This window comes from Saccostrea cucullata, unplaced genomic scaffold (genome assembly GCF_032062105.1).
Source record: "Saccostrea cucullata isolate Sc308-1 unplaced genomic scaffold, CSIRO_AGI_Scuc_v1 ctg2409, whole genome shotgun sequence".
Taxonomy (NCBI): Eukaryota; Metazoa; Mollusca; class Bivalvia; order Ostreida; family Ostreidae; genus Saccostrea; species Saccostrea cuccullata.
In genome coordinates, this window is record NW_026936435.1 from 1 (window position 1) to 14,258 (window position 14,258).

General features: G+C 33.7%; 1 protein-coding gene, 1 long non-coding RNA gene and 1 pseudogene across 9 annotated transcripts; 2 read left to right on the forward strand and 1 right to left on the reverse strand.

Annotated features, from left to right (window-relative positions):
* Positions 1-386: 386 nt before the first annotated feature.
* Positions 387-4,280, reverse strand: LOC134245587 (uncharacterized). 8 transcript variants are annotated; one of them, XR_009987460.1, is made up of 3 exons: positions 4,217-4,280; positions 2,183-2,319; positions 387-2,097 (listed from the first exon to the last, which is right to left on the reverse strand). It is a non-coding gene; the product is annotated as an uncharacterized LOC134245587 (long non-coding RNA). The 8 variants fall into 8 exon arrangements; XR_009987461.1 differs by having other exon boundaries at positions 387-1,875; positions 1,961-2,319; XR_009987465.1 differs by having other exon boundaries at positions 387-1,653; positions 1,739-2,319.
* Positions 4,281-4,921: 641 nt separating this feature from the next.
* On the forward strand, positions 4,922-5,538 carry LOC134245581 (histone H1.5-like; annotated as a pseudogene).
* Positions 5,539-6,208: 670 nt separating this feature from the next.
* On the forward strand, positions 6,209-13,413 carry LOC134245583 (26S proteasome non-ATPase regulatory subunit 6-like). The gene is made up of 8 exons (XM_062727857.1): positions 6,209-6,389; positions 7,586-7,791; positions 8,205-8,350; positions 10,154-10,373; positions 10,744-10,852; positions 12,079-12,247; positions 12,640-12,745; positions 13,170-13,413. The coding sequence occupies exons 1-8, from the start codon at positions 6,245-6,247 to the stop codon at positions 13,236-13,238; spliced, it is 1,170 nt and encodes a 389-aa protein (XP_062583841.1). The 5' UTR covers positions 6,209-6,244; the 3' UTR covers positions 13,239-13,413.
* The last annotated feature ends 845 nt before the right edge of the window (positions 13,414-14,258 follow it).

Genomic DNA, 14,258 nt, shown 5'->3' on the forward strand with positions numbered 1-14,258 from the left:
CAATAAATAAGGGAGCTGAATCCTTTGAAATAATACCACATACTGTCTGATCTTACTTTACAGTAGAGCATGTAGAGGGCAAAAACCACAACAAAATTTGCCAAAGCTAGGAATATATGACAGCTTGGAGATTCAGCTTTGGATACCTGTCACTTAGCCATATTTCCCATGCATATTAACAAGAATAGGAGGTTCTTTTCTGTACTTAGAAGCTTTTAATTAAGTAAAATAGGTTCAATTCTGAATCAGAAAGATTTTCTGGCAAAATGGCAAGAGTTAAGCTCCACCTCCTATTTCATGGTCATTAGTAATCGGTTAGATCTCCTTCCCTGAACCTAGAGGCCCTGTAGTTTAATTACTGGTAATATATCTAAAAATTAACCCATTCATCTTACTTTGTGCTTACAATCAATATTCTACTGCTTCTCATTTAGTTACGTCTTCCGCTTTGTGCCGATTCGAACCTCTATACGACAAGTATCACACAATACATGTATGTAAGCTTGAGGTACCTGTGGCCAGCTCCACCAGATTTCAGAGAACCTGTATTGATGACAGTGAAATTAAAAACTTCATAATATATTGAATATATCTAAAAATTAACCCATTCATCTTACTTTGTGCTTACAATCAATATTCTACTGCTTCTCATTTAGTTACGTCTTCCGCTTTGTGCCGATTCGAACCTCTATACGACAAGTATCACACAATACATGTATGTATGCTTGAGGTACCTGTGGCCAGCTCCACCAGATTTCAGAGAACCTGTATTGATGACAGTGAAATTAAAAACTTCATAATATATTGAATATATCTAAAAATTAACCCATTCATCTTACTTTGTGCTTACAATCAATATTCTACTGCTTCTCATTTAGTTACGTCTTCCGCTTTGTGCCGATTCGAACCTCTATACGACAAGTATCACACAATACATGTATGTATGCTTGAGGTACCTGTGGCCAGCTCCACCAGATTTCAGAGAACCTGTATTGATGACAGTGAAATTAAAAACTTCATAATATATTGAATATATCTAAAAATTAACCCATTCATCTTACTTTGTGCTTACAATCAATATTCTACTGCTTCTCATTTAGTTACGTCTTCCGCTTTGTGCCGATTCGAACCTCTATACGACAAGTATCACACAATACATGTATGTAAGCTTGAGGTACCTGTGGCCAGCTCCACCAGATTTCAGAGAACCTGTATTGATGACAGTGAAATTAAAAACTTCATAATATATTGAATATATCTAAAAATTAACCCATTCATCTTACTTTGTGCTTACAATCAATATTCTACTGCTTCTCATTTAGTTACGTCTTCCGCTTTGTGCCGATTCGAACCTCTATACGACAAGTATCACACAATACATGTATGTAAGCTTGAGGTACCTGTGGCCAGCTCCACCAGATTTCAGAGAACCTGTATTGATGACAGTGAAATTAAAAACTTCATAATATATTGAATATATCTAAAAATTAACCCATTCATCTTACTTTGTGCTTACAATCAATATTCTACTGCTTCTCATTTAGTTACGTCTTCCGCTTTGTGCCGATTCGAACCTCTATACGACAAGTATCACACAATACATGTATGTAAGCTTGAGGTACCTGTGGCCAGCTCCACCAGATTTCAGAGAACCTGTATTGATGACAGTGAAATTAAAAACTTCATAATATATTGAATATATCTAAAAATTAACCCATTCATCTTACTTTGTGCTTACAATCAATATTCTACTGCTTCTCATTTAGTTACGTCTTCCGCTTTGTGCCGATTCGAACCTCTATACGACAAGTATCACACAATACATGTATGTAAGCTTGAGGTACCTGTGGCCAGCTCCACCAGATTTCAGAGAACCTGTATTGATGACAGTGAAATTAAAAACTTCATAATATATTGAATATATCTAAAAATTAACCCATTCATCTTACTTTGTGCTTACAATCAATATTCTACTGCTTCTCATTTAGTTACGTCTTCCGCTTTGTGCCGATTCGAACCTCTATACGACAAGTATCACACAATACATGTATGTATGCTTGAGGTACCTGTGGCCAGCTCCACCAGATTTCAGAGAACCTGTATTGATGACAGTGAAATTAAAAACTTCATAATATATTGAATATATCTAAAAATTAACCCATTCATCTTACTTTGTGCTTACAATCAATATTCTACTGCTTCTCATTTAGTTACGTCTTCCGCTTTGTGCCGATTCGAACCTCTATACAACAAGTATCACACAATACATGTTTGTATGCTTGAGGTACCTGTGGCCAGCTCCACCAGATTTCAGAGAACCTGTATTGATGACAGTGAAATTAAAAACTTCATAATATATAGAATACATCTAAAAATTAACCCATTGTACTTACAATCAATATTCTACTGCTTATCCTTTAATGAATTCTCCCGTCTTGTGATGAACCTCTATGCAACAAGTATCACTCAATATGTACGCTTAAGGTGCCTGTGGACAACTCCACAATATTTCAGAGAACCTATTACTATAAAATGGGATTATTCCTCTTTTCAGTTATAAAAAAAAACCTTACCATATACGGGTATTTTCACTTGTTTACCCTCTATTCTTATGTTTGATTTGATTAACAGATTAAGTGCAAGAATATTTTCAAATCCTCTAAATATTTATAGTCTATTAAGTGTATGTATACTAAAAACTACAATATTTACTGCTGCAAAATGCTGAAAAACAGTTATTAAATATTTCTACAATATAAATTTCTTACGGAAGCTTATCTGTGTTAAAATTGTGAGATTGAATACGTTTACCACTTGCTAACTCGTTCATCAAATTATTCGTTCTAATTTAATTTTATATCATTTCTTTCAAAGACATCGTAAAAATTATTTTTTATACCACTGCTTCTTTTACACATGAAAATAATTGTTTAAAATATTAAATTTTAAAACAGAGTCTTGTAAAGAGGGTTTTAGCATGAATGCCATTACAAGATTCATTTATCAACATGGAAAATTAAAGTAAAAGTCGTGGATTACTGCTGCACGTGAGTTTAAATTCCTAAGCATGTTCAAAAGATGTCACCTCCACGAAACCAAGCTAGGAAATTTTCGGTATTTGAACAAATAATAACTTGTATAAGGGGGTATCATGTTCGTTCCCCTAATCTACCTGTTCGCTTGAGTTTGTTCGTGCAGGGTCCGTTCACCATTATTCTTGCTCACCCTATATCTCGTTCACCATATATCTCGTTCGCCCTAATGTATTTACAGTATATAGTATATATTAACATTTATTATTTATTTTATATTCAATATTTTACGACTTGGTGTTTTCTTTCAAATGTTGCTACTGTATTTTTTTTTTGTTGTCTCCCGTGTGCAATTTATGTAGCACTTCTTCCTCATTCCATTATTCTATCTCCATATAATAGTAGATTCTAACTGAAATTTGCTTCAATACCTTCTGGATTTCATAAAATCAAGTTATATGTACAGCCTCATTTTATGTACCAATGTACATATAATTTATTTAAAAAGTCCACTGGTTCCTTATTCAACTTTCTGCAATATAAATAAGGCGAACGGACCCTGTGCGAACAAGTTTTAGGGCGATCAGGCTCTGGGCGAATGAGGATTAGGGCGAAAGGTGTCAAGGGCAAACAAATTTTAGGGAGAACGAACATACAACCATATAAGGGAAATATTCACATCCGTTTGCAGAATACTCATGATACCGTATGATTAAATCTCATCTTACTCCTGTATGCAGCACTAAAGAACCAAATTTTTTTGTCAGCGAGGTTGGTTAAAGAAAGTTTAAACACATCACATTGTATTTTTCATGCAATTTTTATTCAAGAAACGGATTTGGGGCATTATTTTAAAAATATGAGGAAAATTTCCGTATACAGTGATGTTTTTTCTTACTGAAAAGAGGAATAATCCCGTTCTTTAGTAATACTTCCTAGTACAAGGATCTGTACCCAACCTGATTAACCCATTCATCCTAAAATTCTACCGCTTATCCTTTACCGATTTCTCCAGTCTTGTACTGGACCACTATGCAACAAGTATCACACAGTAAGTAGGCTTGGTTGCCTGTGGGCAACTCCACCGTATTTCAGAGAAATGTATTTATGACAGTGAAATTCAAAACTTCATAGGCAATAGAATACATCTAAAAATTAATCCATTCATCATACTTTGTACTTACAATCAATATTGTAGGCTCAGGAGGCCTTTCGCTTTTCCGCCATCTTTTTGTTACCCGCTTAATTTTGCAATGACACATCGGGCTCGATATTAGAACCATTGTAATAACTGAAAAACCATACCGGAATTTGTTTTTCCGAACTGCCTGACTGGTTAAGTTATAGACTCTACCTTGTTTACCATGTTTACGGAAGTGGAGTTCTCGGTCTCGCGAGGCCTCCGTGAAAGTGGACAGCGTTGTGCTAGTGAAATGCTTTTGATCTGAAGATAATTCATTATTTATTTTGTTTGTTAAAAGATATATCCTATCTAATTACAAACAGTTAATCAAAACATCTATTTTTTCCTAAGTGTATTTATACTCCAGTTAAATATATACATGCAGGTTGACATTTGATCTTGAACAATCATGTTCAATAGAATTTTAACAGAGAAATATACATACCACAGGAATCACCATGAAATTAAAAAGATTCACTTTTGTAGTGTTTATCGTAGAGAAAACAATTAGAAATTGAAATATACTGAGATATTCCTTAACTGTAATGCCAAAAGTGGTGTGTTACGGTCTGGATCCGCCCGACTGTTATAACTATAGGCGTCATTTAATTAAAAAAAATAGAAGAGAAATCATATGTTGTCCCTCTAAGGGCATGAAAACCCAATGATCTAGAAACTTTTTAATATATACTCGTAAAAATGCAACATGAAGGATTTGGTATCGTACGTTCAGTTATGACCCTCAAATAAATATATGCACTAGCGTATTTTCTTTTAAATTTCAATGAAAAGCGAGATTTTTCGAGACAAGCTATAAAATCTATTTAAAAAAATTAGCAATGATGCCACTACCTTCAACACACATCTGAAGATGACACTCAATAATGAAGTGAAGAAGGGAATTCTCAAACAGGCCAAGGGTACAGTTGCCAGTGGGAATTATGGATGTTTCGGGATTAGTCAGGTCCCGAAACATCGTGGTCCCGAAACATCTTGCACCCACCAGCGGTTCCTTCAAGCTTGGAGAAAAACTCAAGACGGAAAAGAAACCAAAGGCCGAAAAGTCACCAAATCTAAGGCCGCCAAGCCCAAGAAGACGACTAAACCACAGAAAGCAGTCGGAGAGAAAAAGTCAGCAGAAAAGAAAAAGGCTGTGAAGAAACCTGCAGCACCCAAGAAGGCCAAGTCTCCCAAGAAGAAGGCAGCTATATATACTAAGTCTTCCAAGAAAGTCAAAGCAGCTAAAAAGCCTACCAAACCCAAGGCGCCCAAGAAAACCACGCCAAGAAGTCAAAGACTCCAAAGAAAACCACCAAGGCATAGATCCCTAACACCCTCATTGTCTTCAATCAAATACAAAAAGCCCTTTTCAGGGCTATCAATATTTTGAGAAAAAATGCCTCTGATACATACTGAATGGAAATACATATTTTATAAAAGCAAGATATGCTGTATGAACATGTAAATTTTTCCACTAAAACCAAAGTGCGAAGTCGTAGAAATATTAATACTCCGGTACTTTTTAATTAAAAAATTCAGTTTATTTATCAATACATTCAGAGAAATTGTAATAATTTTTATACTTATTTGGTACTTCTATTAATTTCCGACATGTATTCTATAATACATAGTGTAAAAGTCTTTTGCTATCATTGCAAGACACCACAAATCACTTCTTATTTCATATCATGCTAATAAGCATTAGTATCTAAGGCTGGATCTAAAACTGTACTATTTTTTTTCTTTTATAGGGTACAAATATCAACTTTTATATAAGACCTTTTCTGAGACTTCCAAAAAACTTGAATCTTATAAAGTTGAATAAAATGAAAATTGTTGCATGAAAAAAAAAATTCATGTTCAAGCTTCAATTTGATGGATTTCAAATAAGATATTAATTTTTGGATTTATCCTTCCTAGCTGAGGATCGGATATCCTTAAAAAAATGTTTCACTTGATGACCGTTTGGGATTATCAATCGGGATCGAGATTCTTAAAATACAGAACGGTACTACTTCCTGTAACAAAAATGCCGATAGAAAATTTAGAAGAAGAAGGTTTAGAGAAAAACCCTAATTTTGAGCATGCCCAGTGGAAATTTCTTTTAGAAACAGACAAATACAAAAATGATGTTGAAATCAAGAAAAAACTTTTGGCTGCAGTTGAAGCGAATAGTAAGTTTCCTGAAAAATCGACCACTCACATCGTTCAAAACTCATGTGTCATTGTTTACTGCTTAGTATTTCTTTTGTTCAGGGTTAAATATATCACGAATATATAAATTTCAAATAATTTTATTGATTTTAGGGGTTTAAATTTTCCCTAAATATTCAATGATAGAAGGAATGTTAAGCATATACAGTTCTCTAGTCCTAGTTAGAATAATCTAACTGTGTCTCCGGTCAAGTCCTCACCACAGTTAGAATACCTTCCATATACTCGCAATATAGCAAATAATTGCAGAATCGCTCTGAAACGATTTTAAAGAATACCAAAAAAATGCACTGAAAATAACTTCCAAATTAAATTGTAACAAACCTTTTTGAGATTGTATATATGCCTTTTATCCCAAAAAATAATCCACCAATAGCCGAAAATTCAACTCATTTTCTCAGCAGTTTTTCTCACTTCAAATTTACATTCGGAACTCTCTGGATTGTTCGTAGTAAATGCACTGAGTACGAGTTATCGCTTGTTTGTCTTTTCAATGCTACATTAGGAATACACAGAACAAATTCTATCGTTAAACCAGGTCCTTAGGACATTTATCATTTTAACGATAGAGCATTCTATCTACTGTAGTCCATGTACCAGGGTATTCCAAAATATCTGACATTTTCCAGGCTTCTATTACGATTTTGATATTTTACATGCCAGGAAAACGTCAGAACCGGTGTGATTACGAAAAAATGGGAATTCGACGCCTCCAACCGGAGGCGTTCTCTGATTGATTTTAGATACTTGCAAATTGAAATGTCAAACTTGCAGGTTATAAATACATGTTTTGTTAAACTTTGAGTACTTACCAATATCTTTCTATGGTTCATTTATAAACTATACAATCCGATGAAAAAAACATTATATCAGAATGTTGAGATTTGTCATCATTTTGTGCATTTTTAAAATCCTACAAGTCCTATAATGAAATTTGGAGTGATATTTTTTTTCATCAATATTGATGAGTACTAGAGGGTTTGTTCTATTGATAAATTTTTATTTTGGCATTAAGTTCAGTCACAGATAAACTCTGGTTGTAGATGGCGAGATTTCCAGTTTTCGTAATGGCCTCGGTTCTGTCAAGATGTTGCGAACTATAGCCCATGTAGTTTGTGTCATTAATCTTGTTAACTGTACATCTTTTCATTGACAGATATGGCTCCATTTTATGAGCAGTTGTGTAAAGATTTGAAATGGAAGTGCGATGAGAGCCTCCTGAAGAAAATGAAGGTAGCAAATGAAGCAGAACTCAAGAAAATAGATGCGTCCATAGAGGACGCCGAGAAAAATCTGGGAGAAACGGAAGTTCGAGAATTCATGCTGAAGAAGGCAGAATATTTATGTAAAATTGGAGACAAGGTAAATATCGATACATTGTACTTTGTAGGAAATGTTTTTTAAATAGGTAATTATTTTCATAGTTCAATGTACATTATAGTAAGTATACACATCAAATTACTTCATTGTAAAGGAAAACAATAATGATTTATATAATTATATAATTATAGTGAAGTATATAACTCAGAAAGGGGGGGTGCTAAAGCAAAACTGACGTGCTGGTTGAAGAGTGGACATGTTTTCAAGCAATGTAATGAAACTTGCTTTGATTTATAATAAATTTTTATCTAACAACTTCTTTCCCTAAATGTTTTCAGGATCAATAGTTTTCTGCAAGTGAAATATGTGTCTGTCAACTTTCAAGAAATTTTGAAGACTATGCTGTTTTAACCCATAATGTATTATAAATTAAAAGTTGGTATTGGATTTTGTAGGAGGCCTCATTAACACAGTTTCGGAAGACACAGGAAAAGACTGTTACCCTTGGTTACAGACTTGATCTAGTGTTTCACCTCATCAGGATGGGCCTGTTTTATATGGACCATGACCTCATTACGCGGAACCTCGAAAAAGCTCAGAGGTACTGGCAGGAACATGTCTCCTCAAAAGACATTCACAATTGAAATGAATGAAATCAGCAACTCCCTATCTTAGAAATACTTAATTTTTGTCAAAAATTTGAATGGAATTGCATTTGTGGTGATAAAAGATTACAGTATTTTCAAATTGATAGTACATGTATGTATTTTCATGTTGTTACAGCGAATTACGAAATAGTGGTAAAGTTTTCAATAGCTTGCTGGATAGCTCAATAGGGTATTTAATTTGGTCTAACAAGTATCACATTAGGTCTGAATCTAGGTCACAAGGTTACTCAGGTGTATCATTAGTTTTTACAGGTAAATGTGAGTTGATTTCAATGTTTTATGAAGCCACTTGTATGTGCCAAAGTGTTCTGCTGTAAATAAATACAATATTTTTCTTAAATTGCAAATATTTTTTCACTAAATTTGTATTCTAGCTGTTTCAGTAGTGCATAAATCTAGGCTTCTGTATACTATTCTTTCTAATTGCTTCAAACTCTTGTCACTTCCAAAAGAAAAACCCATTGTAATTTATTTTCATCACTTTCAGGTAATTTCATATTACAAATATAAAAGGTATCAGTTTCATTATTGTTAGTAAACAATAGCACCAGCACCCATGCTTTAGATTAAACTGCTTAACATTGCTCAAATCCAGCATTCAAATACATTTGTATTTCCAAAACTTTAGAACACTATTTGTTGTACTTCAAAATCTCATCAACCGTGATAATCTGGTCAGATTTTTAAATCCTGTTAGATTTATTAAAATTAAAATAAATATATATTTATAAAGTAAAAGTTCTTAACTCAGTCTCTCATCGCTGAATTATTCTTAATTTGTGAGATTTTGCTTTTATATAATTACCTCACTTATGTCTAATTTTATAAAATATAAAAGAATAAAATTAGAATTTAATCACTGTAAAGAATAAAATTAATACCCAGACTTTAAGTCATAACTTCTTTTGTAAGACAAACTCTTAATCAATTCAAACAGATTTTTCAGAGAGTAATAGAAATGAGTGTAGAGGTTCATAAATTAATTAAATACATATCACAAAAAATGTATTTGTGTTATTAATGTTATTATTTATAATATTTTATTTATGTGAATGTTTATTCATAGTCCATAAGATGGGAGAAAATTGGAATGGGGAGCTAACTTTCTGTCTATATTAAACAATTGGAGGGGGGGGGGGTTGTGTCATTCATTAATTCTGCAAAAAATTATTTGCAATTTAAGAAAAATATGTATTTATTTACAGCAGAACACTTTGGCACATACATGTGGCTTCATAAACCATTGAAATCAACTCACATTTACCTGTAAAATCTAATGATACACCTGAGTAACCTTGTGACCTAGATTCAGACCTAATGTGATACTTGTTAGACCAAACTAAATACCCTTTTGAGCTATCCAGCAAGCTATTGAAAACTTTACCACTATTTCGTAATTCGCTGTAATATTCAGTTAACTTTTAAGAATATGCAAAAGTATTCAAATAATACACATTAGTGCATATTTACTAAAATCAATTATTTTCATGGGGGGAAATGGATTTTTTCAGTACAAATACTGGTTTGTTGGGTTTATATTTAGAAACATGATACATTTTCTGGATTTGAAACAGTTTGTGGTGAACATTAATTCTTTGGTCTGTTCCTACAATGAACCAAAAATTAACCCACCCACCCCCACACACACACACACAACATGAGTGATTTTTAAGTATGAAAACATCCTGTACGTAGGAAACATTTTGTTGATACAAAATATTCCTGTGTCTTTGCAGTCTAATTGATGAGGGTGGTGACTGGGATCGCAGGAACCGCCTGAAAGTCTACCGCGGAATCTACTGTATGTCAATCCGAGACTTTAAGCAGGCAGCGACCCTGTTTCTGGATACAGTGGCGACCTTCACCTCATATGAACTGATGGATTACCAGTCCTTTGTCACCTACACTGTACTGTGTAGTATGATAGCACTAGAGAGACCAGAGCTCAGGGAGAAGGTAGGTTTGGGTTTAATATAGGGAAATGATTTAAAATTTTGCTGCAATATTGCCAGACAGTAAAGCGTAGTTAAAAGTGTACACTTGTATAAAACAGTGTATCCCCGACACCAATACAGATATTTTGAAAACTTTATCTTTGGAAAAAGGATTGTCACCTATTTAGCAGTGGTTAATGCATCCTTAGCATGAAATAGTGCTTTCATACATCAAGAACTGTGAAAACACTATTCAATTTAACAGAAGTCATTTAAAATTTCTTGAGACAATTTCTAATCTATGCTTTTACAATTAAATGTAAATATGTATAAATTATATAAATGTAATTATACTTGAATACTGGTAAATTGACTGTGTAATATTTTGACAGGTTGTGAAGGGGTCAGAAATTCTAGAAGTCCTACACAGTCTACCAAAGATCCGATCTTTCCTGTTTTCTCTCTATGACTGCCATTACTCAGACTTCTTCAGATTTCTAGGTATGTATTCAGATAGATATGAGGCTTCTTTGGATATCTACCTTAAGTATGTCATCATATGACTTCAGTAGATATCTAAGTATGTGTCAGATAAATATCAGGCTTCATAAGATATCTAGTTATGTGTCAGATAAATATCAGACTTCATCAGATATCTAGGTATGTGTCAGATAAATATCAGGCCTCATCAGATATCTAGGTTTGTGTCAGATAAATATCAGGCTTCATCAGATATCTAGGTTTGTGTCAAATAAATATCAGGCTTTATCAGATATCTAGCTTATAGGTATTTGTCAGATAAGTATCAGACTTCTTCAAATATCTAGGTATGTGTCAGATAATGTAAGACTTCTTCAGATATCTAGGTATGTGTCAGATAATGTAAGACTTCTTCAGATATCTAGGTATGTGTCAGATTATGTAAGACTTCTTCAGATATCTAGGTATGTGTCAGATTATGTAAGACTTCTTCAGATATCTAGGTATGTGTCAGATAATGTAAGACTTCTTCAGATATCTAGGTATGTGTCAGATAATGTAAGACTTCTTCAGATATCTAGGTATGTGTCAGATAATGTAAGACTTCTTCAGATATCTAGGTATGTATCAGATAATGTAAGACTTCTTCAGATATCTAGGTATGTGTCAGATAATGTAAGACTTCTTCAGATATCTAGGTATGTGTCAGATAATGTAAGACTTCTTCAGATATCTAGGTATGTGTCAGATAATGTAAGATTCCTTCAGATATCTAGGTATGTGTCAGGTAATGTAAGACTTCTTCAGATATCTAGGTATGTGTCAGATTATGTAAGACTTCCTCAGATATCTAGGTATGTATCAGATAATGTAAGACTTCTTCAGATATCTAGGTATGTATCAGATAATGTAAGACTTCTTCAGATATCTAGGTATGTATCAGATAATGTAAGACTTCTTCAGATATCTAGGTATGTGTCAGATAATGTAAGACTTCTTCAGATATCTAGGTATGTGTCAGATAATGTAAGACTTCTTCAGATATCTAGGTATGTGTCAGATAAATAGCAAACATCTTACTATAGGACTTCTTTTGATATCTAGATAAGTGTCCGATAAATAGCAGGATTATTCACTGTTCTTCCATATATGGTGAAACTTACACATATCAATACTAACTGCACTAATTTACATATGCTTATGGCAATAATAAAGTAGATGATAACATTTCTGTGCTGTAATTCCAGCTCAGGTGGAGGACCTGCTGAAGTTTGACCGCTTCCTGTCCCCCCACTACCGATACTACACCCGGGAGATGAGGATCATCACTTACACCCAGCTCCTGGAGTCCTACCGCAGCCTCACTCTGGACTACATGGCCAACGCTTTCGGGGTCACCACAGAGTTCATTGACCAGTAAGATTTATTTCAAAAAGTACAGGAAGAAAATTACTGGTTCAAATATAATGGCTAACTACATAAAATGTATGGCAGTATGCGTCAATACTTTCTGTATAGAATAACAGAAATCCACATAAATGTACATTGCATGCAGTATGCATGTGTCTTAACTATGCACTATTTTGATGGAATCTTTTTCCTTCCTACCAAATGAAAAGTACACTCACAATATCCTCTGTTATCGTTAAGAATTTATCAAAGCAAGAAGTTAATAAACATTAATTTAAGTTCAATCTCAATTTAAAGAGTGTGACAAATAAGATCAGGGACTGCTGCCATATGATATCTATAATACACTGATCTTAATTAAAAGATCCTTGTTATACAAGATAATTTTTTTATAATAGGGAGCTGGCCAGATTTATTGCAGCTGGACGACTCCATTGTAAAATAGATAAAGTGAAAGGCATTGTAGAAACAAATCGACCAGACAGTAAAAACTGGCAATACCAGGTGAGTTACACCTTTCAGTGTTTTCCCTTTATTTCAAAGTAAATGGTTAGAGGTAAGTTGTAACAGGCTAGGGGGCCTGGGACTGATGTTTATGAACAAATCTCTGTGGACCTAACAACAAATTCTTATTTCAAAGCGGTCAATTTGGCCGGTAGCCGGTTCTTATGGAACACACTGCGTTTAACAAGACTGTTGGGTGTTTTATTCAAGTTTAAACTTCAAATTCTCTTGATTAACATAAAGATGCTGGCTTTTTGTTTTAATCATTCTTCAGAGAAATAAATGTAGTAAACTGAATACATTAAAATTCAAAAATTTGCATCAGGAGGATTACATTAAAAGAACATTAGCATTTCAAAATTTACAAATCGTTTTAAAGAGGCTAAATGGGCCAGAATAATTCTTTAATAATTTTTTTTTTCAGGCCACTATTAAACAAGGAGACGTTTTACTAAACAGAGTACAAAAACTTAGTAGAGTGATCAATATATAAACCTCTGTCTGCATTGAGAGGAAAGTCATTATACTATAAAAAGACTAGATGACTAATATGGACTTGTGAATGAATCTGTGTTTATTCCATTATCAGCTGTTTCATACTGCCATCATTTGTGTTATTCACTGACAGTGTGTTGAAATGATGTTCATGTTAAGAGATCAAAGTAAAGAAATTAAATTGAAAAATGTTGATATGTTTTGTTTTTTCAAGCATCTGCATTTTGTCACAGGAAAACAAAAATTAAGGAGATTTTAAGATGCTTCATTGTGCAATAGTTCTATGAAAGTTGATGGATTTTTCCCAAGTGGAAGTAGAAAAAAAAAAACAAGATGTGTTTGTAAAACACTGATGCCCTCATATGACAGTTTTTGGGAAGGTTAAAATTTCTCAAATGCAAGCCAAAGTCCATGGTAAAGAGATGAAAAATATATTTACTCAAAGAAAAGACTACACATACTCTGGTAAGAGTCCAAGCACCTATACACATGTTTTTTAATAGCTATTCAGAAGTTATGGCTAAGGTTAAGGCCTTTTAAAAGTAGGTTACTCCAAGGTCAAGGTAAAATTAAAGGAACCCAGGAAAGGCCTTGTCATAAAAAGTACCATAGCACCAACTGATAAAATGTTATAACTAAGGTTAAAGATTTCAAAAGTAGGTCAAACTCCAATGTCAAGCTCAAAAGGTAAATGTAATGGTATTCCAAAGATGGTCTTGTCACAAGGAATATATGTATTAACAAGATATGTTTTGTAAAACACTTATGGCCCCCTCCCCCCAAATTGGAATTTTTCCAAGTCCAAAAGGCCATAGCTCTGTCAAAAATGGCGCAATTGTACATGTACCCAAAACAGAAGTTGACCAAGATAGTCATCTGATAAATATGTACCGGTAAACCAAATTTCATATTAGTATGTGCAACCTATGCAAAGAAAATGAAAGGAAACTGCAAAGAACTGGAATTTTTTTCTAAGTCCAAGGGGCATAACTCTGTCAAAAATGGTGCAATCGTACCC